The 24,360-nt window shown below is 37.9% G+C and overlaps 1 protein-coding gene across 1 annotated transcript in view; it reads left to right on the top strand.

Annotated features, from left to right (window-relative positions):
- The window catches only part of SLC9A9 (solute carrier family 9 member A9), a 192,820-nt gene that overhangs the window by 77,089 nt on the left and 91,371 nt on the right, over positions 1-24,360 (top strand). Inside the window, exon 9 of the mRNA XM_009565945.2 lies at positions 7,363-7,451. Coding sequence (XP_009564240.2) covers positions 7,363-7,451 — 89 coding nt within the window. The remainder of the gene's footprint in view (positions 1-7,362; positions 7,452-24,360) is intronic.

The following is a 24,360-nucleotide window of genomic DNA, read 5'->3' as shown; positions in this document are numbered from 1 at the left end:
GTATTGAAGTATGTCATAATTTATAAGTAATGGGCCATACTCTTTCCTGTTTAGGTATAGCAAGTGGTAGAGCTCACTTGTTTAGCTTACAGATTTTTTTAATAAAATGTGAACGGAGAGTCATACAGGTCAGCATTTTATACAACATTTTATTCCTATACCTCAAGATGTCCCATATATAACCCACAATATATAGGCCTGACCCTGACTGAAAAATGGATGTGATCAAACCAGCAAATCAAAATTAAAATTTGAGATGACTACACAATTATTGTTATACTGATAACTGTAAATTATAAATTAATGTTATGGCTATTAATCTTACAGCTATATCATCAAGCTGTGACAACATGATAAATTGATTCTTATACAGTAGAATCTAATTTGTGCACTTTCTGATTTGCCTCAAAGTATATCATTCCTGACTGCTGAGCAAAGTTGTAATAACAGAGTACGATAGTAAGGTCAGCATTAATATAGTTGCTTTCATTTTCAACTTCGTTACAGAATATTTACTAGGAGGCTAAAAAAACAAAGTCATAAATAAATTAAACACTTGTCAAAATAAATGAAGAAAGTACATCTTATAGTTATTAATTGCTTGTTGCCTTGCATTATAATTAACAAATTTTGCTACTTTTGAACTGATCACTCAATCATCAGTCTGTGAAAGATTCCATGACGTACATGCATATTTAATGTTCACCTCGGTTAGACCTTCTGTATCTACAGCTATTTGAGCTAAACAGATATTTAAATAAAAAGAGATTATTATACTTGCACTCAAATATAGGTATGTAAATTTACTTGTTGGTTTGTATTTAATTAATGCATACTTCAAAGTCATACAGCATTTATCAGTGTGAAAGCATCAAAATTACAGCCAAACACCTCTGGTTTTTATATGCCAAAGACCTGTGCGCTATGAAGCTAAGAAAGATCTTGAAGGGAAAAAAAAAAGTTGGAGGGATCATCTTTGTTCCTTTACTGTTTTTCAAAGCCCAGGTCAAAATTACTTGGTTTCTGATCATTACAGAGGAAATGCCTTGTGCTAACGTATTACTGCTGCTTCCTTGCCCACAGCAATTCTTATCTGAACGTTTTATGTATGTCTGACACCTGCCTTCTTCTGCAGGGGCTCACAGGAGAGCACAGTCTACTTAGTGAGAAAGCTTCTCCTCCAAAAATAAATAAGCAGCTTATTATGACTGATGTTCCTAGGACAAATCCAAAGATCTGGTCTCTTGTCGGGGCAGTTTTGTGCTACCTTTATATTTAGGACATAGCAAGAACAAACATCACCAACTTTCATTTCCTTTAGTACTGCTGACAAAGTGCATTTATTCTTATGACTGCTCATCGTTCCTATCTGTTTCCTGTAATTTGTCTTGGATCCATCATCTACCTTTTGGTGTTTTTTTTAAATGCTGTGGCCAGTTCTTCTTCTACCAAAGCATTTCTGCCTGCAGTTCTGGGAGCACAGTGCAGGCTGGTACCTGATTGGCTTTATGTCAGTGGGCTGACGTTATTCTATAAAAGGAAGTCATTATGGTCTTTAAATTCTCAAATTCATGGTATTCTTTCCTTTATCTGTAAGTAACGTGCGGTGTTGTAGCATGCAGAGAAGTATGTAGGCTCCTCCCAGTAACAAGGGAGAAGGGATAACTTGGCTTCTAGGTCAAAAGGAAACAGACCTCAACTCTCTTAAGCTGTAGTTCTGCCACTCCTAGGAGGAAAGGATGAAATTTGAGTCTAATCTAGAAAGGGGGTTCTTCCTTGATAAGTAGATAGCATTTGCACTGCTGTGCAGAGACAGTTGAAAACTGCACAAGTTTGTCACAAATAATTAACTCATTACTTGCCTGTAGGACTTCAAATATGGTTCAGGATGATCTATGTGGTATTCTAAAATGGGGAATGCCAGGTGGATCCTATGCCTTAGAAAACTTTGGACATACTTTACTGTCATATAAGCTACATGCAATACTCTGCAGTTTCAATTATCATATTCACCCTTTCAAGACCGTCACTTGACTAGGCTATGCACACACTTGAGTCAGTGCTTGAGTTCTGGCAAAGTTAGGTCCTGCTAAGGGTACAGTCTTTTAAAACAATAAGGGAAAAAGAGAAAGGTGTTTTTAGAGAAAAGTATATATTCTAAACTGGCGTTAGTCTGAGATCAATGATCTGTTGCATAAAATAAGGACAGTGGAGTCTCAGTGCTTGTGAATAAGAACAGGGTAAGCATTATTTGCATGTCTAGAATAAAATGCAGTGAGTCTCACTGTACAAGTTCCAATCTAAACTGAATGCAGCAATTCATTTTGGGTTAAAAATGTACAACACTGAAGCTCAGGTCTCACGTAAAACAACCAGATGCAACGCCAATGATCATTCTTCAGATGAGGGCCTAAAAAATTCTCTCAACTCTGTGTTTTGTTGCTTTCTGTCACTTCAATGTAAAATCAACGTCAGACAACTCCAAAGATGAAAGCTTCACGAACAAAGCACCAGCTTTGGTTCTGCACTGCTGCAGATGTGGTGAAAGAAGCCTTGAATTTTTGCTTCAGTATCAAAAAAATGATTAGTCACACTTCATGCCCTCAGTGAAAACAGACTGAATAGGGATAGTGTTGCTACTGGTCTTATAGGCTTATTACTGCAACAATTCAAGGCAGAAGGCAGTGCCAGTCACACATTCAGTCTACACTGGGATGTGCCCAGTAGACGCTGGGGAGATATTCTGATATGAGCATGGCTGCAAAGTAAATGTTATGCTACCTGAGTTAAGTAATCTCTCTATTACCAAGTCCTCATTGTTCTCTTTTCCCCATGTTTCACTGCCTTTGATGGAAGAGCAGTTCCTGTTGCTTGTTGTACTGTGGGATTTGCAGTGCGCTCTGCATCATTACAGAGGCATCCCCGAAGCTGCGGAATGCTTCAAAGTTGGGATGAAAAACAATCAGTTTACCTATAGATCTTTTCAGATAAAGTTATACATCTTATCCACTCCCTTGTTTCTCCAGAGGGTAGAGGGCTAAATTCCTTTTTTTTTTTACCACTAGAAGCTCTAAACTATCATGTTAATTTCACATCATCAGCACAATACTTCTAAAAATACAAGTTACTCCTTTATCCTGGATTATCTTTTGATATTACCAGCTTTTGTCCTAGCAACAATTTCAACTATTTGGCAACACTAACATAAGAATACATTCACTAATTGTGTAAGCAGCTAACAAGCTGTCACTATTGCCCTGTTATACAAGGAGCAAATACATCAAATAAAACTAGGATTTTATTTGAAATAAAACTTCCTCAAAGAGGTTGAGCTGCAGCTGAAGCTTTACTAGTGGCTATCAACATTTTACTGTGAGGTTTTTCATTTTTTGTATTAAGTGAAAAATTTCAGTAACTTTATTTCTAGACACAAGCAGCTGTATGGCACTTAACAATTAATCACCTATTTTAGCTCAAACCACTCGCTGTTTACTTCAGATCAGCATTTGTACTTGCCAAATTTGCCATTTAAAAATGAAACAATGTAATGGCACTGAAAAAGTGAGCTGAATCTCCAACACACCAAATTAAAACACTGAGCTCTATGGTCTGGTAAAAGGAGCATCTCCCTGTAGCTGCCTCCCCACACTTAATAAATTCTTTCTGTTTACAATTCCAGTATTGTCATAGTTGGTCTTATCTGCTTCTCTGTGAAAGAAAGCCTGAAAAAATGTAACAACCTAATTTATGTACCATACACAGCTCATACAGTATTTTGCCACCCAGCTAACTTCAAAATCCAGCTTTAATATTCTTACAGAGAAATCCAGATTGCTTTTTCCTTCAAACTAAAAGGTTCTGTGTTTGCCTCTTCAGGCACTTCTCTCTTCTTTGTAGTTGCATTAATGTGTAATTGGTCATTACTCTTAAGTAATCATTTTTATGGAAATGCATTACAATTTTCTCCAAGTCTTTTAATGAAGAGAGGCGAGGCTGGTACACATTAAGCATTCAATTGTAGCAATTGAAATATTCCACTGCATTCCTCTGGTCTTCCCTGGAAACAGGGGACCTGGTTTCTACAGTTGTGTAATTGCATGGTTCAGATCATTTACTCCTATTGTAAAATCAGATTTAGACCATTTTATTCCTCGTGTTACTCTCAGTTCTCTCGCTACCCATGATTAACAGTTTCTTAGCAGTCAAAAAGCACTTTATAATCCTAGCTGAATTTAATAGTCAATTTCAAAAATGCAAGACTTGGCACAATCGTAGAATCACTAGGTTGGAAAAGACCTTTGAGATCATCAAGCCCAACTGTACCTGTCCACCACTAAATTATACTCCTAAACACTTCATCTGCCCACCTTTTAAATACCTCCAGGGATGGTGACTCAGCCACCTCCCTGGGCAGCCTCTGCCAGCGCCTGAGAGCCCTTTCAGTGAAGAAATTTTTCCTAATGTCCAATCTGAGATGATGATTCTTGTAGAAGAAAGTGAATCAGAAACTCTTATCTCCATTTCTATTACTGACCCTGGTGACACTTCGCAACTTTACTGACTGCCTATATTTTTTAACTGGAATTTCATTGTTCAAGCACCTCATTGCATATTATTAATATCATGAGAATTTTTAAACTCCCCAGGTGAGTTATGCACAAACAAACACAGCTACTGAGAAAAAGAGACACATTTAAGAGAACAATTAGACCTCACAAAACCATGAATGCACTGGAACATATTCAAGCAGTGACAATCTTACTAGTCCCCACATTATTTACTGCAAAGAAAGTTCTTAGTGTAGTTAGAAATAGAAATAACTATCAAAACAGACATTAAAAAATAAATATTAAAAAACAAAGGCACGGCAGTTAAAGCTCAGCGGAATTTCTCTTGGCTGTAGAGACTGTGTTCTGTAGAAGTGGTACAGGTAAATTTACAATATAAAGCGAAACCAGAAGCAAAGAAAATGTCCACAGTGGTTTGTGCAGGAAAAGAAGCTTTGCTTTCTCGCTTTCTTTCTGATGGCAGTTATCCCTTGTGCCAGATTCATCTCAGAATTGTTTACTCCATATTTTTTTCTTCCATCAAAGACATATTAATGCTAAGCCACAGTTCTTCACAGAAACAAGAGAGGTTTACAAGTAAAGGAAGTTGGACTGTATTGGACAATATTTTCAGTTAGCAATCCAGAGAGAGTCAGAAGCTTGAGAAAGACATGGTAAGGCAGTAATTCCTTTCGCTGGTCTGTGGCACGGTGCTCTTCACACACTCACTTCCCCAAAGGAAGTTATTTCAGCATTGTCTACATTTCCATTTTGCCGTGTTTCCTTATCTCTCCCGTTCTCTGGGGGGGCAGGAGATTTCAGTTAACTCCAGGGCCCTCTTGCTGCTAAATGCAAGTGTTTAGAGGTTTGGATAAGCTGATCAAAGAACCAGCTGAGGCACCAGCACTCTCACCTGACGCTTATTCAGTACATTACCATCCTTTTTTTCCCACGACCATGAAATCTGGCCTGCTTCTTTTGAAGAAGCAGATTGTTTTCTGTTGGGTTTGCTGTGCTAAAGCCTGCAGCACTGAAGATGCCACCCCCTCACTGAGCCCCTTCTTGTCAGTTTAGGAGAGTCACCCTCCTGGAGAAGCTGGAGGAAGCCTTAGACAGTTTCAAGTCTTGGAAATGTAACTAATCCAGACTGGGATTAGTTAAACAATTCTACTTCATGCTCTTTGCTTCCAGTAGAGCTGGTTTACGTGTTTCAGTTCATGCTATTTTAACCCAATAAAAGCCAAGAAAGCTGCTGCACAGTCACATTTCAGGGATGGGTACTGTTGAAACCTAGACAGGTACCTGTTCCCTTGTTTTCTTGACTCAGTCCGTTTCCTTGGATTCATCAGTGTTATTTCAGTAAATGTCAGCAGCCTATGAGCTAAAAATTACCAAACAATTTGCAGAGCAGCCCATGAGGAAGTAGAACTAAAATGCTAATTAGGGCACATTGTGGCTCTTGGGCAGGGGACAGCGAGTAGAGGGGCTGAAAGGCACGAGAACTAAAGAGCTGTGGGGTGGATGGTGGAAAAGTGCCTGTCTGTGAGCCCCGGAGATGACAGACGTGCAGTGAACACACTGCAGGCTGGCTTTGCGCAAAACCAGTTGTTGCTGATGTGTGCATCTAGAAACCGAGCAGAACTTGTATGCTCCACAGACTCCAGGAAACGCGTGTGCAGGTTTTCAGGGGAATGATGATTGGAATGGACGTGAACAAGCCCTGAGCTGTTGCGTAAATAATTATATATGTAGACATGCCACAAGTTCAAGAAAAGCACCAGGCTTTCTTCTTCCATGGGCATTTACATACGGTTACTGGTGGGCCCTTATTTCTGTTTTTCCAGTCTCCCTGCGCGGGTTCCTCCTGCCTTATCTGTAACCAGCCCTGACAGGAAATTGCAGTTACAATCTTATCAGCTACTTTAATTATAGTACTGCATTACAGTGACGCAATGGTTATAGTAAGCTAGAACCAGGGCCTGGAAGGAAATATTCAAAAATAAGAAATATCACTATAATACAAATCTATTGAGCAACCTGATCCAGTGGGAGGTGTCCCTGCCCGTGGCAGGAGGGTGGGACTGGATGGGCTTTAAGGTCCCTTACAGCCCAAACCATTCTATGATTCTATTATTATCGTTATTATTCCTGACAAACTTGCTGCCTTGCTCCTCAAGACTTTCCACAAGCTGGGAAGTACAATAGCTGCCACATGGCTGCAGCCATTGACCCAGTCATTCTGGGCCATGCAGCTTGCCTTTGCCAGAGCATCATTTTTAAGCAATGTGTTATTATCCACCTTGCAGATTGTTGCACACTGCTTATGGTAAGACTAGCAATCAGGCACAGCCTGAAATTACTTTCCCATGCAGTCATTCAGGACTAAGGGTTCTCTGACTATTTCAAAGTAATACAATTATTTTTGCCTTTCCTATTTAGTCTCTGCTACAATTTCCAAAGAGTATGAAGTACTTTACATTAAAGTTATGTTAGCCTTGCCTAACTGTCAGTCAAATTATGGTCAGATGTTACCATGTATTAATTCAAACAAATTCCCTACAGTTTTGGGCCAAATACACAACAACAGAAGTGCTATGAATGTGTGATGGACCAGGCAGAAGAGTCAAGACTTTCCTGCTTTTTAGCAAAGAAACAAATTCTAGTTTGTTTGAAAGATGTTCTTATAAAATATATCTCAAAGTTCTTCTGCTATAAAATCCTGTGAACGGTCTAATTGGCTATTTTTATGCAGCTCTTTGACAAACCTAAGTAAGAAAATGGAAGCAGCTAACTCTGTTTTTTCTTTTGATTTCAGGTATTGTTGCAGTCCTTTTCTGTGGAGTCACACAGGCCCATTACACCTACAACAACCTGTCACCAGACTCCAAAACGAGAACTAAACAGGTAGAGCATAGAAATAACTGTGTCTTCAACTGGTGTAAGGTGTAGATAGAGGTACTTGGAACAGAGCTGGATGGGATTTCATGAATGCAAGCGAAAAGGCTCGTGTCTTCCCTAGGGGAAAGACGAGATTTTGCCAGGAAAACAGTAACAATTCTCTGGATGAGGAAAAAATGTAAGAACCTGATCTTCCCGAGAGAGCTGAAATGTCAGTCAAGGAGATAGCAGTGTACCCTAGCTTACATACAAAGGTGCTAGGAAAGTCAGGGAATCAAAGAGCTCTGGTAAATAAGAAAGAAGTGGTCTGGGAAATGAGATCCATAAGGATTTTTGCAAAGGGACTGTAGATATCACAGCCTGGCCCAAGCAATGGCATTGTTTCATTTCCACCTCATTACAAATCTGACATAATGAGAAAGATGGTGATTTTTTTCCATAGTGTTATTTAGAGTTTAAAGATAAAGAGAAGTTTGGTCATCTGCTTTTGTTGATCAGGTGACTAGTGCAGTAAGCTTGGAGCTGTTCTCAATCCTAGATATTTGGCATTGCAACTTTGAAAATCCTTTTCAGAACAAGGAGCAATTTTATACTACCTTGCCACTAACTGGGATCCTATGAGAAGTCATTTAAATGCAGGTTTCTTGCCTTTTAATGCTGACTCATATGTCCTAAGAACCCCAGGTTGCAGCAAATCTATCTCCTAGAACAAAATGGAAACACAGGGTCCAAGACTATAATTTTCATGATGCAATCTGGTACCTTTTTCAGCAATTCCTCTTACTCAAGCACTGAAAATTTTATGTAAAAAATTTCATGACTTCTTGCACATCTCAATTTAATAAAAAAATCCAATTTTCCATCAAAAACAGTTTGATAGAAAAAATATTGGCCACATATCAGTTCAGCTGTCAAACTCTCTTAGAATTTAAATTACAAAAAACTTTCTGGTCAGTACTTCTAGAATGCAGTGTTAGCTATTGAACAGGGTAAGTCTTCTCAATTGCATTTTTTTCACGACATCTGAGGCTGATGCTTTCAAAAAAGTATTCCAGCAGAAAAGAGAGCATTTCTTTAATAACTGTATCATAAGGGAATAAAATTTATATCTACTATAGAACTGTTTCTATTTTGCAGAAATGCTCACTCGCATGTGCCATTTCTACCCTCGCTTATAGCTGTTACAATTGGAATACAAGGCTTTCTCAGGGATTCATCTGCATGATTTAATGATGCACAGCCTCAGAGAGAGAATGAGAGAAAGGCAGGCCATAGTATTTGTAATTACACGTAAAGCTTTTCAACTACAGAAATAACTAACTTTGAGTTTAAATGCATACCAGTTTTGTTCATCTTTACCCTTTCATTGCCTCCCATTCAACAGCGCAAAACAAAGTAGTGAAAATAAACCGAATCTACCCTTGAATGTGTAGAGAAGGGATTATGTGTTTCTCTGTGGAACTATGAGTTTTATGCACCCCTTCTATTCTGTTTTTCTCTTCCCCTATAAGCTCTTAATCCTCAGCCTCCCTTATGATATGGTTCAAAAATTGTTGTTAAATGCCTTTGAATTCTTCTAATTTATTTTCTAATCCAAAGATTACCCTTTCATATGCAGCTGTTTCAGTGAGACCTGCACTGCCTCTTTCTTTCTCTCCCCCCAAGAATTCTGTTCAAGCAAATTTACTAAGCCACCCACTTGGCATTCTCATCGAACGCCATTCTCATATATGACTTCAGTGCATTTTAAACAAATATTGTTGCTCAGACAGACGGGTTCACTCCCAATCTAAGTCATTTTTATTACTCATTACTGGCCAAAATCAAGGGCGCTTCAGTTCATTTGTAGAATGATTCCAAGGCAGCCTCTCTCTTTTGTTACAATATGACAGCTCTTTCAATAAGGACTGGTGAACTGTATTGCACACTGACAAAATGGTGGGCTAAGGCTGAAGCTAAAGCTAACAAATACTTGGAAATTAGATTTAAAACTGTAAATCAGAATGTGAAATCGTTAGCTGTTTTTAAACAAATGCTTTTTCTCTAATGCTTTGCATAATTTTCTTTACATTTTTACTGGCTGTTAAAATTTCATAGCTCAATGGTAAAAATCAGTATAGAATCATAGAGGTGGCATTTCTGGCCATGACACAGAGTTCTGCATTACTCATAACACCTCCTCATTTGGTCAAAAAGAATATAAAATAAAAAAGGCTGGTATGATTTTCTTCTGGTATTGATATAGAATGAAAACTTATCTACAGTTCTTAAATGAGAATTTAATAATCTCTATTAAGAATGCCTGTTAAAAGATGCCTTGCGATTATTAGTCCCCATGTATTCTTTATTAACCTGCCAATCACCATTTAATATCCCAAGAAAAAGAAATATTAGATTTCAATCATCTGGAACATACAGAATCTGAAAGTATAAAGTAAGGCAAATCTTCTAATAAACGGTGGATTATTTTAACACTATCATAAGAAAAGATAACAAAGATTTAGTGAAAATGTAGGTGTTAGAGAGTTTTTCCTCAGTCCAGTCATGCCAATTCTCACTATTTATAAACATTCTCTCCATGTGTCTTTCTTGGTTTTAGCATGAATGATGTTTCATGGCAGTGTATGTTATTATTATTGACCTCACTATGGTCATGGTGATTTTAACATTAAAATTGACACTGCCATCCATGGCAACAAGGCAAGGTCAAACAGAATGCTCCTGAGTTCCATACATTTAAAGTTTAATTCATTCAATGTATTTTTAGTGAAGGAGAAAACGACACTTCTAGGACCTGATTGAAAGCTATTTGATTCTGTGCAGCTTTCTCTAGAATTATTTTCAGCTAGTAGTACAACTGCATGTTATCCTGCAGGCAAACAACAGTTGCTTCTAAGTCTTGGAACATTATAGTTCAGATTTTACATCAGGTTCTTCAGATGTACAGTTGGATTGGGTTGATTTGCTCAGTTACAAGTCAGTCAGTGGCTGGGCAAGGTGTTGCTAGAGAAACAGAAATTACTGGTTTGTTGAAAGCAGAAAGACTGGAAATCTCTACAGCTCAACTCTAGAAAGGGATGCATGAAAATACTGTTTTTTCTACAGGAAGAGAAGGCATTCCTCGCCACTTTTTTTTTTCTCTCTGCCCTCTATAATTTTCACTTAAAGGCCAAGCTAAGACCAGCGCAGTTTCCCAGTGGTGGGGTATTAAGACCATCCTCTCACTTTCTCTAATGGCTGTAAGAGTTATGTTATCCACCATACTTAGGAGTTGTATCGTTTTCTGGTAAAGTTCCTTTAACTCCAGGGAACAGCCACGATGAAGAGACCAGGGAACAGGGTAATACCTCTCTTTGGTTAAGTGTGCAAGAGTATGGAATATTCTGCATTCAGGCAAAATACATTGACAGCAACTTATAATTTCTGTAAAGGGAAGTCTGAACCACATCTCCTACAGTATGTTTACGGTATGTAAACTTTTGTTTACATAGGCACCTCTGAAATAGTTGTGTCTAACAAGCTTGTGAAGGTTGCTTTCTCAAATCACGTGTAACAGCCTTTCTAACCATATTAATAGTTAAACAGTTACTGGCATTTTTGCTGATCCTGATAGCAAATCCATTAGGGAACACCTGCCTTGTAGACAAAAACCCGGGGCTTGTGATTGTTCACTGGGCGTGCAGTATGCACAAGATTCCACATGAAGATTTCAGCAGCCATTTAGCTTCAAGTTTTTACACAAGCTTGACAACAAGTTAAAGGTAAAGCAAGGGAATTCAGTGCTGCATAACTTCTGAGTAACTTTACCAAAGCACGCAATCTTACAAGGACTGCTTGGGCAAAATAACACTGAAGGACTGAAAGTTCAGACGAGCCTCCGGGCTTTGCTCACTGATGGACCCAGTACTGATTGCTTCAAATTTTAATCTCCAAACTCTAAAGGAGATGTGATTACGTCTTGATTATCAAAAGTCATCACTTTGCAGAGGAGAGGCTAATATGTCCTGAAAATCCCTTGAAAATACATCAAGTTTTCAAGACTTGCTTAGCTCCTTTATGATATCGCTATACATTTTCCAGCAACGAAATGGGCTGAGGATCAGTCAGCTGATTGCTGGATCATAAATTGAGCTGTATTCCAAAGACAGTTTGGTGTAAAAGTGTTGTGTTCATAAGCATATTAATTTAGTGGTAATTAACCATCTTAGTTTAAAGTCTGACAAAACAGTCATGAAACATATTTTAATTCCTGAAAACTCTAAATCAAATCATTATAGCCTCTTAGTCCTGCTGTTAATACAGACCTTAGACTTGATACTTTTCCATACGTAATTATAGACTCACTTCTGAGGCAAATCGTAACATAATACAAAAATATAACTTTAAAAGTAAAGCTTGGCAATGGAGATGTCCAAATCTACTGGGGGGGGGGGAATAATGAATTAATCAAAGAGATGGTTCCTGAATAGCATCAATGTGTAGTAAAAAAAGCATTGTAGGACTAAAAGCATAGAGGTGTCTGAATTCAGTCTTTGTCTCACTATAACCAAATGAAGCCCCATCACTCATCTAGGCATTCTAGTGCCTTTCTGCTAGCCTAAATATCTTGTAAACAAGTAACAAGCAGACCTAGACTTAAAACTGAAATAACAGGTCTCCTTTCCTTAGATATATGACACAATTACCATCTTATAGGATTCTTCTGTCAGCTGTCTTTACATAAGGAAAGAAACAATGCACTGCAAATTCTGTTCCAGTAGCAGAATTCTTCCTCCCAAGTTTGTTGTTAAAAGGACATGTCAGGAACTGCAGCTACCATTTTTATCTTTCTATGAGAGAAGAGGATCGGCTGAGTAGAGATGAATATGTGCTGCTGCTGCCAAAACACACCAAGCTGCTGTTTGCAGAATCCCACTCAATACCCAGCACCTGTACTGTCATGTGGGAGAAGCAGTCCCCTAAATCAGAGGGAGGAACAACATAAATGAAATGGGCTTAGTGACCTTATCTTAAACCTTCCACTGTCATACAGGACATATGTGCCCTCTGGCTTTGGTCCTGCTGTTTGTATGAGCGTTTAAGAGTCCAAACAGTCAGAGCTGTGCTTACTTCTAAAGCACATGGTCTCTATTAATTTATCTCTGGTTAATGCCGACTATTTTCTGTTATCAGACATCAGATTGTTTATAGATAATTAGTTTACACTTCTAGCAAGAAAAGGCCACACAAATGTCAGGGTATAATAGCTCTCACAATTCAGCCTCTTGACTTCTAAAAAATTCAAGAGTATTTCTAGACTGAGGAAAACCCTACTTACAGCAAAATGCCCTTGATAATTAGCAAAGCAGCAACCACCACAAAACATAATTCTCATCCTCTTGAAATGAGCAGCCTAATTGGCAGCTGTTGCTGTGATTTGTTCAGGAACTCGACCTACAGAAAAATGACCTTTAAGGCACTGCAAGAGGTCAGGTGTTTCCACATAAATGATTGGCAGAAAGCAAGACTACGAAAAAATAAAGTTATCTTTCAAATAAGATTACCACCAGTACCAACTTCTAATCAGTCTTTGCATATATACTGTGCAAGAGGAATCTGTTCTTCCAGCACACCCCAACTGCAGCACCTGCAGGAAAATTTCATATGAGAGTGTTTCCTCATTATCTGTTGAGGCATATAGCATCATTGACTGAGAGAAGATAACACATTTGATCACTAATCCTCTGTCTGAGGCTGAGCTGAAAATTCTTTTTAACTAACACATGACACTCAGGTCTGGCACTCTTCAAAAAGTAAATGGGAGATCCTCATTCAGCCTCCATTTATGTGGAAGCTGAGCATAAAAGTTAGCTCTGGTGGGCACTGCCTCCTTCTGTTGCATGGTTTCCTTTCTGCAGCTGAACAAAAAACACCTAAATTTCCAACCTCCTTGAAGCCCTGCATGGTCAGGCTCAAAAGCAACAAAGGCAGTGCTGCTCAGGAAAGTGTCCAGGTCACCAGCTTGAAGCGGTTGGTAGAAAGGTCTGAAGGAGCAGCTACTTCTAATAACAAGGATAAGAAAATAAAACAGTATTTGAAAAGACTCATTTCTATTGGGATTATATCAGTATAGTTATGCCCTTGTTTTAGCCAGTTCTGCTTAAAGTAAACATTTTGGAAATTAGTTAAATCAGGGAAATATCCTCGCTCTTGTTTCCTTATATTTCCCCCAGATATTTTTATTTCTATTTTTCTTTGTGACACAGCCCATAGAAAAACTTGCATTTTGCAGCTGCTCAAAACAATCGGGGGGACACAGAAATGCCCTTATTCTTTTTGTTTCTGAGAGAAGAAAATGATACAGACACTAAAAGGGTGTAAGCACAGAGTTAAAAAAGAAGCTTGTGTTGCATTTTGCAATATTGGTGTAAGAGTAGATGCCTGAACTTGTAGGCAGACATTTCTGCTATCTTTGAGACTCTTAATTTATATTGAAAACAAAAGTAATAACATTCTTAGACACTTCTAAAAGTCCAAAAGCTACATGTCTCCACATATTAGCCATCATTACAGCTCTGGCCTGTGTACCCCAAGAGAAGCAACCCTTCATCCTTGTCCTGCACTTTCCCCCACAACCTCCAGTTTTCCCTCCCGAGGCACTAATGAGCTCCAGCGGTGTCAGAGGCACGCGTGGCCCGTGGTTCCCAAGCTGGATCATCCTAGCTCACTAACTCAGTGCATCTCTACAGAGCCACTGGGGCTGTCACAAACACACTGCCCTCGTTTATAAGTTGCCTTCTTATCTCTAATTAAATATGCACCACATGCATAGTGCTCGTAATAATTATTACCTTTGAAATGGGTTGCAATTAACAGGAAGTGTACAATGAATTCCATTTCTCTACACAGCTATTTTCTGTGTTTAGCAGAAAAAGCTGAAGGCTGGAAATGTGCCAGAGGCATTGTTTGACCAGATGTACCACAAGATCTTATGGAACCCTGTAGAACAGTATAATGCTATAAAGAAAGCTGCTTACTGTATGGGTTTAACAAGAAGAATTATAACAACATAAGAAAATCTTGATTCCTGCAAAAGGAATTATACTACCACATCTTCCAATCTCAATTTCTTAACAAAACGTCTCATTATCTGACTGATGTTCCTGATTACTTAACCATGCTAAAGGAATGTTAATCTGCAATCTCTTTGCATTCGGCTGCCCTTAAATTTATGTGGAAATGCTGTAATTGTTTCCTCTTTTATCTGTGAGCTACATGACGGATGGTAAACAGCTAGGAAACATTGCTACCAGTGAACTGATAATGGTAGACTTTATGACTACAGTATATTGGTAACTAGCTGCAGAATTTATTATTTATATGATAAACTAGCTGCTATCCTACCCATAATACTGAAAACATTAGTATCCACGTACAGAATCTCATTAGAATATTCAGTTCTATACCTCATTCTTAATTTCCGTTTTTCCTCGGGTTTTGCATACCTGCCTTAGCGATTCCTTAGCTGAGAATGTGCAGATCTACTCTAGCCTCAGTTCCCATCAAGCATGTATCCCTTTGTCATCAGCATTTTGTATGGAATCCCATATTCTAATACATTACACACACGCTACCCAAAGAATAAAAATAGCATTTTAGACCTATGAAAAGAGATCTCATCTTGAAAAACAAAGGAAAACAACTTTCATTTTGCTTAAGCACAGGAATTAGAAAATACACATGCTCAAAGGTAATTTGTACCCCAAAGAAACCCAGAAGTGTAGCGAAAGCAGTATTTTGACAAAGAAGCTCGTCTCATTGAAAAAAGTCATTTTTGATGCTGGTAGGCTAAGGATCATAATGTCATATGGAAACGAGTTTCCAAATGGCTTCATTAAAGTTTTTGCAATCTGTTTAAAAGTTAAACATTTTCTTTAAATATTAATAACATTCTTTGATTGTTAAGGTTACTGTTTACTCTTTATAGCACAGCAGCAGATGCCAACAGTTAGCTAGCAGATACCAATTAGAATTAAAACCTATAGGCCACAATCTCATTGGCATATGGACAAATGCATAATTCCAACCAGAGACACATTGCTGCAGCTTCTTTGAACTGTGCCCTGAATCACACGTGAGACTGTCATACATCTTCACCTGTGAAGTGGAGTCAGGCTGTACGGGGCTGCGTAAGCTACTGCAGAACCAAAAGGCTAGTTCATGTAACTATACAGATTGTATAATTTTACTTTGCACACATCTGTTACTGTGTGTCTCTCGATCTTCTCACAAGAGGTTTGAAGCGTGACCTCAGTGTTTCTCCTTCCTGCGGGTAGCTAGTGCTTATCCCTCATTTGTGAGTGTGCATCCATGCATAGACCCACCCTCATATCCTGCCTCTGTAAAGCACGTGTAGTTTTGTGGAGAGAATTTCCTCTAAGTGTGAAGACTGTTAAGTCCCTTCCGAATTATTGCCACCCTCTTCATCACTGCAACTGTGGGATGCTTAAAGAGGAAAAGCAAACTGAAATCATTCTAATCCTGGACTATGAACATATTCTTGACTGATCAGCAGGTAGTGCTGAAGCAGCACAGAGTGCAGTTTCACATCACATATGCAGAGTATATGTGGTTACCTCTAATTTAAATTATGTCTTATTCAAGTTTGCATTTTGTAAAAGCTGACTATTACAACATTCTCTTAAACACACAGTCAGGCACAACTCTCACCTGAGAATTTGTGACAGAGACAAAAAATAAAGGTAGGATTCTATGATTTAAGCTTTTCTTCATTTTTCACACAGGCGAAATAATTTACTAGAGTATTAGATTTGAACTAAAGCCCTTTGACTTTAATGAGACATGGCTTATGCTATAAAGAAGTTTCCAAATATAATGATACTATGAGCAAAACCACTCAGACTCTTTCTTAAAATATAGTTGTGTCTTAATGGTAATAATGTTCTCTAATGTTTTCTTTCTGAAACACTGACTTCCCATTATTGATTTAGATTATTTTAGTAAAGGATTTATCAATACATTTCCCAATTATGAAATGAAACTCTAGAAAACAACATCTGTTTTATATTTCTATGTAGTACGTTATACTCCTAAAATGGAATGCAGTAAAATTATTAGGCACATCGGTTTACATAGTTTTTAATGTTGAGGGTATTATTAATAGGTTCCTTTGTCATAACCCTGTGTTGTCTTACCCTTGCACGACTGTGTCAATGCGTTCATAATTGCCCTTATGTGAGAACATTGTGTTTGGAAAAGAAATTAAAATCACTATTTCTCACACAATTAGACAGGTTCCTTTGTGGTCTTTATAGACCATGTCGCAAACGTACACTGGTGTCACAGGAAGAAGTCCATATGGTTTGGGAGCCAGCAGCATTACTAACGTTTTGTGGTCTCTGCTTCTCCTGCAAATAGCCTGCAAATTTGCCCTGCCGAGAGAATCCTGGGGCAGTGGGAGGCCTTTGGGAGTCTGGGCTGTTGTGTAATTTCCAACATTAACAACCTGCTATTGATAAAGATCCATTCTTACAATCCAAGATAAGTTTTATATCTCTCTTCTTTTTAACCTGCATGATCCCTGCATGAGTGCTGATCACTTACAGTTCTCTTTCTAGGGATATCATCTGCAAAACTCCGCATCAGCTAAAAAAAGTCTTGGTCAAAACTTCTTAAATACATGTAGCTAACACTAAAATTCTTGCACGATAAGCTGCAAGGAGAAAATAAATAGATGCAAATAAGGCACTATTATAGCCTAAAGCACTTGCCAACACCCCATCTTTTTCATGACTATGCAGCTGTGTTTCCATTTCGCAATTAATGGATTTTCTACCTTCAAGAGAGACATTTGTACAAAATGGTGGCACAGTGCAAGAAATACTAAATAACTGACTATAGCTCATCTCTTTCTCATGGTTCTGTGTGTGAAAATAATTAAAGAGCTAAAAGGCCCTTTGTCAAAATCTTTCAGGTTGTCTAAATCACAACTAGGTTTCAAATGAGTGCCCTGTCTTTCCACATATCTTGGAACCTATCTACTTTCACTCACCTAAAATAATGGAAATAGTATGCAAGTCTGAGCATCTATTTCAAGCTTTTGACTTTTAATTCTGCTTCAGTCACACTAATTTTGTGGGGGGATTAACCACCCACCTTTGCCTCCAATGAATTTGAGAAGAGTTCCAAGTGTTTGAGAATTCCAAACAGACGTTTGGCATCCTCAGAAGCACAAATTCATGTAATGACTCATACTTTTCCTAAAAACCCATTTCTCTGTATGGGGAGTTAGATGCTGCTTCCCTATTCCTCCCACCTTCTGCTTTCCTATGGATTCTTGTCAGGAGCTGTTTGTAAGGTGCATTAAAGAATGACTGGTTGTATCTTTTCACTAAATATGCTTAATTTTATGTACAACAAAGAGTGTCTTGTGCTCTCAGGTTGAAGCACAGTTGAAGGTGTATCTTAGTTTAGGTTTTGAAATTTCTGTTTGTTCTACTATGCTTACATACATACATATATATATTATTTTTTTTGGCTGATATTAGTTGTGGGATTAGTAAAACATCACCAAGGTGACTGCTAGTAATTCAGTAGACCTGAAAACATGGGAAATCTTTGCAATGCTTTCTCCAACAGCGTCTGTTCTGTTGGTTTCATCTGGAGTCACGCTATAGCCAGGTGCAAGCCTCCCCATTGAAATGAATTATGAAACTATCATTTAAATTCAAATAGCAACAGGCTCATGTTGGGTTTGTGTACACTTACTTTGAGAACAAGATTTTACCTTTCATTTTTTGCACCGCAACAACATCCAGCTGCTGTACCTTTTTTAACTTTTACACTATTACTCTGTGTTTGAGTTTAATACCACACCTTTATCTCCATTGGCTTTTACATAAGCCAGTGGTGTATGCAGACAGAAAACACACATGCCCATACATACACTTTGTGCTATGTAAAACGCATGTATATACAGAAATGATAATTTCCTCTCTTTAATTTTAGGTTGATGTTCTCCAACTATCTTTCACCTGCAATACTTTGATACAAGTGCAGGGTCTTAGACAGCCCTTCACCTTGGGCAATATTTACTTGGAAGTACCAAGGTTGTAGGCACTTCAAAGCTAACTTGTATTTGATAACAGTTTCTTGTGCTTTATCCACAAGATGGTCCCTTTTATTGTTTTCAAAAACCACATCACCAGCCAGTATCTGACATTTCCTGTATTTAAAAAACTGGACCCTTCACACTTAATGTTCAAGGTAATCCCCCTCACATTCTATGTCTCATTTATCCCATCTCCATACAGTATGTACTCTAGATTGTATTTTCAGTTGTAGAGGACTGTTAGGTAAGAAATGTCGTGTATCCAATACTTTCATTTCAGCCTTATAAGAATGATATCCTAATACCAGACAGCACAGACCTCCTCATAGTTCATAGCCTCCTCATTTTCCATTACCATGATCAACCCTCTATCAGCAAATGGAACAGCCATCGATGTTGCCAAAAATTTCCAAATTCATCCCTAAACACAGTGATTCCACTATTCCCATTAATTGCTGACCAGACAATTGGTCTTTATATCGCTTCAAATAATTTTCCAGCTGCAATCTATTCTGCCCCAGCTTGAGCAGAACCCTTCCTTAATTCTTACAGAGTAATACAGCACTGCTAAAGCAAACGTAGAGAGATTTAACTGCAGTAATCCCTGAACACATTATCTTGATATAGCACAGCACTGATGATTCCTCCTTCCTTTGTGCCAGCAACATCTCAGTTTGGGAATTTCAGATAGATAAGCACTTCAAAAGTGGTTGTTTCTAGTTTGAGAACAAATAACTTAGATGACAAGCTGCAGGAGCAACAGCATCATCCTCTCTGTTTTGGTAATACCTTCCATTAAGGTGTCATTCTTAGGTTATTTTTCAATACAACTTAATGCCTGATGTACAACAGCAAAAGTTGGTTGTGCTGAAGGAGGCAGCGGTCTAAAAAGGCTCCCTCTCTTACAAACTCCCTTTCCTAGGCACCTTAGCAAGACTAATGACAGAATAATTAATTTTTCAACAGCTAGATCCAACATCTATTGAAGGCAAAGTGTAAAATCTCATGAGGCTCTGAATGTGGCTGTTATACGGCAAGTGCATACCCAAATTTCACTGCTCTCCATGCCTTAGACATATAAAAAATGAGTCATATTGAGTCTGAGATTTTTTAACAGAGTCACTTACTTGTCAATTATTTGATAAAATCAAATGAAGTTCTTTCTGAAGGTTAATTTGAATCCTAGAATTCATGATGTTGACAGATTCATTGTAAATACAAACCAAACTAAGCTTCCAGTTACCCCTGAGGTCAAACCTTTCCAGAAGTTCTGAATGATTTGCTTTTTAAGTCATTCCCTCTCTAATTTCCATTGCTCCAAGTAGTTTAGAAAAATATTAGAATTTAGCTGCCTAATTTTCAACATTTTTGGTTAAACTTCTTTTGTCCAGCAAAACCTATGGCGTTTTTAATAACAGAAAAGATTTGCCTTGATATCTGGGGCCAACATTCCTTCTTTACTGTTGCTCATTAGAAGTTTATCCTGTGCCAGTGGTTTATGCAGCTTCTCCCACCCTGAACTTTGGTGATGCATAGATGATGCCAGGAAGAATAATCCATACTGTGTAAATACAAAATATTGCTGGTCTTCCCTGTCCCATGGTGCTGCTGTTTTCTTTCTTTCCTTTCCCTTTTACTTTCCCAGATCTTCTTCAGGCCTTACAAATCTTTTATACCTCCCAGGTCTATTGGGAAAGAGAGTTATTGTGTGCCTTCCATAAACCTGCTGGGTGAAATCCATTGAATTCAGTAGCAAAGCTCACTGATAAAGGCAGCCAGAATTTTGCCCCAGGACATAAAAGATCTTGTAAGAATCTCTCCCTGCTAGTCTGTTTATAAGTTTACAATGAAATTTGCTTGGGTGTCAAAATTGGCACCATAAACAATTTTATATTCTATAATTAATTTGAGTTACTTTTGCTAATTCTTTCATCTAAGCATGTTATTCCAGTAATGACCATTATATTACTCTGCTATGAAGATTTATTATAGCTGTATCAAGATTTTCAGGCAAGAGGTTCAAATTCAAACCTTCATTTTCTCATTTTGAAACCTCTAATCAAAATTGAAAGATTAAATAAAACAATTAGGCTATAATAAAGGCTTCTACAATCTCAGAAGAATTATGGTAGTCTGAATTCTTATTACGTTTTAATTCAAAATACTTAAGGAAGAGCAATTTTCATCAACTATTGATTTATCAATATTCTTGACTTCATGGAACATTTTTGATAGCTGTGTTCTAATTAAATAGCATTATTCAAATATAATAAATTTCATAACCATCACTTAACATTGACTGCTTGGGATTTTAATAGCTCTCCGTCACCTTCAAACCTCTCTGTAAAAGTATAATCAATTTTACATCCTAGCTTCCTAGCTGCTGTTGGACTATTAAAACGCTCTCTATTTTGATGTCATGCAAGAATACATCACTGTAAGATGCAGCCTTGAGACAGGAGGCATTCCTCTACGTTGCCAGCACAATCAATGCCACCAGAGAATGCTTGCAGGTACCTGCACGGTGGAGGATGTTCCTCCAGCAGGTGTTAAATCAAGTGAAAGAAGGCAATATTGCCATCAGTGAGCAAAACTCACCAATTTTTTCTGGAAGCAAGTTGTAGGTGTAATTCAGCTTTTACCCAATATCCTGGTTCTGCTGTTATTCCCTGGAGACGAAAGAATGCTGTCTGTAATTCTGCCCTTACTCAGTGCTGTCGTCCTGACTGTATTCCCTTGAGATGAAAAATACTGTTTAAAATGTTAGGATTTGAGAAATCTTACATTTTCCATCTTCCCAGCCACGAGAGGACTGTGGCACAGAACGTTAGTTTTCTTCTTTTGATGCATCTTTAAAGAATTCTATTTTTGTTGCAACTGAAATCAGAACTTACTGTCTCATCTTGCAGGTGCAGTAATTACTTATCTAGATAATCTCTCTAACACTCACTGAAAATTTAAGTAGTTCTACAAAATGGATCAAGTTGCAAAGCCCATTTTGGAGTAGCTTGTTTCTCTAACTGGCTTCAACTTAACTGTGTGGGTGGAGGGAAGGAAGAAAAAGAAAAAAGAAGGCACTTTCCTTATCTCTCTGAAAAGATAAAACTACAGAGTTTATATCATATAAAATTTTTCACTGGAGTTAAAATAAAACGGCAGCATAAGATAAACTTCTTTACAGCAAGGCTGCAGGTATAGATATCCTGGATTGATTCCCTCCCCTGCCAGTGAGAGCTGAACTGCAAGTGGTGATTTCCAGAACATCCCAACTTAAAACTGATTTTTTGCACATCCCTCTTAGACTTCACAATGGCTGAGAGTGACAGAAAACCTAAGCATATTTAGTGAATGATGTGTTTTTAAATACATAAATATCCTGTCAATTTTAATAGATGTTTTTAATATAAATCTTTTTTTAATATCCACTTCTTTTTACAGAGAAAATAACCAAAGCAAAGTAGATACCAGTTTCAGTAACTCACTGGAGCTAAACACCCAAACCTAGTGCCCAGGTTTGTTCTGACCTGGTGGTTTTCTAATTAATACTCTCCTCTGCAATATGTTGACACTGGTGATTTATTACAACTCTTACTTTAAAGCTATAAGCAGATTTAAAGACTTCATGGAAAGGTAGAAATGGCACATTACAAATTAGGGTTTTTTAGTTTTAAACAAAAAAATATCTTATGACTCTCCGTATATTAAAATGGTTTCTAGTATAATTTTCTGGTAGCCTTGGGGAAACTAATGCCAGCACATGAGCACTTCAATGCCAATTTCATTTAGAGTAGAAAGAGGTTAGTTGTCCGTGTGGGAGGCAAGGGAAGGGAATGTATGATTATAGACAAAATACTTCCGGGGACTCAATGTCTAGGACTGGATCCTAATCCTAATTTTTTTGCTATTTTTTTTTTTCTTCCTTGCAAGGAATCACACTTGCGAGCACAAATATTCAAAATACGTGACATTTTTGAGGGGTATTTAAGCAGACCACAGACTGTAGCCTGGACTTGGCTTATGGACACCGAGGATCTTTTTCATAGGTTATGTGTATGGTGCAAATCTTGCAACTCCTTAGGTGTCTCAGGAAATTACAAATTCCAGATGGAAACCTATTTCTCCTAATCTTATGCTTCTCATCAAAAGGTCTTGACATCTCATCTTTAAAATAGTTACAGAACTAGCAAGTGAAACGCATGACAATTTGGGAAAATGCTGCTATGGAAGCTGTTTCTTAACATGATTTTTTAGAAGACCTCTTGTTTCTTTCCAAGGGGATTTACGCTTCTCAGCAGTGACAGTTCAGTGCCCCGTGGAGTGTCTCCATGGGCTCTGTATTACTATTGAACAGAACACAAACTGAAGAAACACTAAATAAAACACTGCACTGAATACAGGAACAAAAGTGAAATCCAGATGAGTGCGAATAAGTTTTACACTATATCTGCATGCTCCACGTTCCAGGAAAAGGCATTCAACCACCACCTCTTTGTGACAATAACTAGGTCTGAGGTAGTTGATATTTTTTAGTAGTTTTGTGTTAACTCAGAGTGGGAAATTAGAATAGACTGCACTCCACAAATGAATGTATCATATGAATGATATACTTTTAAAAAGAGAGAGCAAACTAGATGAGGAATACAGAAGGCTCTGAATGAAGCTAAAGAGCTCCTTTTACTATTCTAAGGAGCAGAACTTTCATAACGGACCACAGCATTGCTGTGCCTGGCATAGGAAAGAGCCTGCTCTAAATTAGCTATTGAACTAGCACCTGGATTTTTGCTATACAAAGGAAGGAAACTAGTGCAGATTTAATCTTCCAGCAAGCAGGCAGCACTCTGATAGTGGAAGATCAAAATACTAAGAAACTAGCGATAAGAGAGGGAAAAAATAGCACGGTTCAGCACCAAAATTCACAGGAAAAGAATGGGATTGGATTTGCTCTTTCAAACAGACCAATAGATGTCCAACAATACAATTCAAGAACTGCAATAGATAATAGTGTTGCATGTGTCTGAGATAGGTGATGCGGCTAAAAGGTGTTAAATACACTGCAAATATAGGCTAAGAGTATTAATAGGCCCATGCTGGTGACACAAGAAACATTGGCCCAGTGAGCAAAGGAAGGATGGAGTACTCGTGTTGATTGGAAACAGTCAAGAATTCAGGATTTTTCTTTTAAAGAATCACTGAAATGATTGTGGAGGTCTGAAGCTACACTGAAGTAGCTAAAAAGCAGGATGCATATAGCCAGAAACTGTGTTTCTAAAATGCATCAATAGCACATCTGCTTTACATCTCCTTAAGGGTTGAGTGGGATTTTTCAAAATGAAAGTGAAATACCATTCAGCTTTAAAACCTCTGGAGCACCTTTCTCTTACGTCAAGAACCAAAGAATGGAGTTGTGGCTTCCCTTAAAAGATTTTTTTTTTTTTATATAGACATTATTATATATATTAAAAAAATCCTGTCATGACACTTTTGATACATTTTCTAAAGTGTTAGAGAAATGTGGCAGATTACAGTTGCAGGAAAAAATGGGATAATTTTTGCTCCCAAAGCGGAAATGCAAAGATTTATCACAATAACTCCTATGAGTTGCAAGATCCCATAGTTGAGGGGTTTTGACAACTGGTTTCTGTTATTTAAATTCAATTTAAATATTTTAAGTCTATTAACTTGCAATATTTCTTGTGTTTGCTTTCATGTTTTTCAGCACAATAAGGGGGATATGGAATGTGTGCTTGGGATAAGCGATGGCACTGCCATGGGGTCTGAAATATCTTCCCATATACCACTGGGGTT

This window comes from Cuculus canorus, chromosome 9 (genome assembly GCF_017976375.1).
Source record: "Cuculus canorus isolate bCucCan1 chromosome 9, bCucCan1.pri, whole genome shotgun sequence".
In the NCBI taxonomy this organism is placed as follows: domain Eukaryota; kingdom Metazoa; phylum Chordata; class Aves; order Cuculiformes; family Cuculidae; genus Cuculus; species Cuculus canorus.
This window is presented reverse-complemented; position numbering and strand designations above follow the sequence as displayed.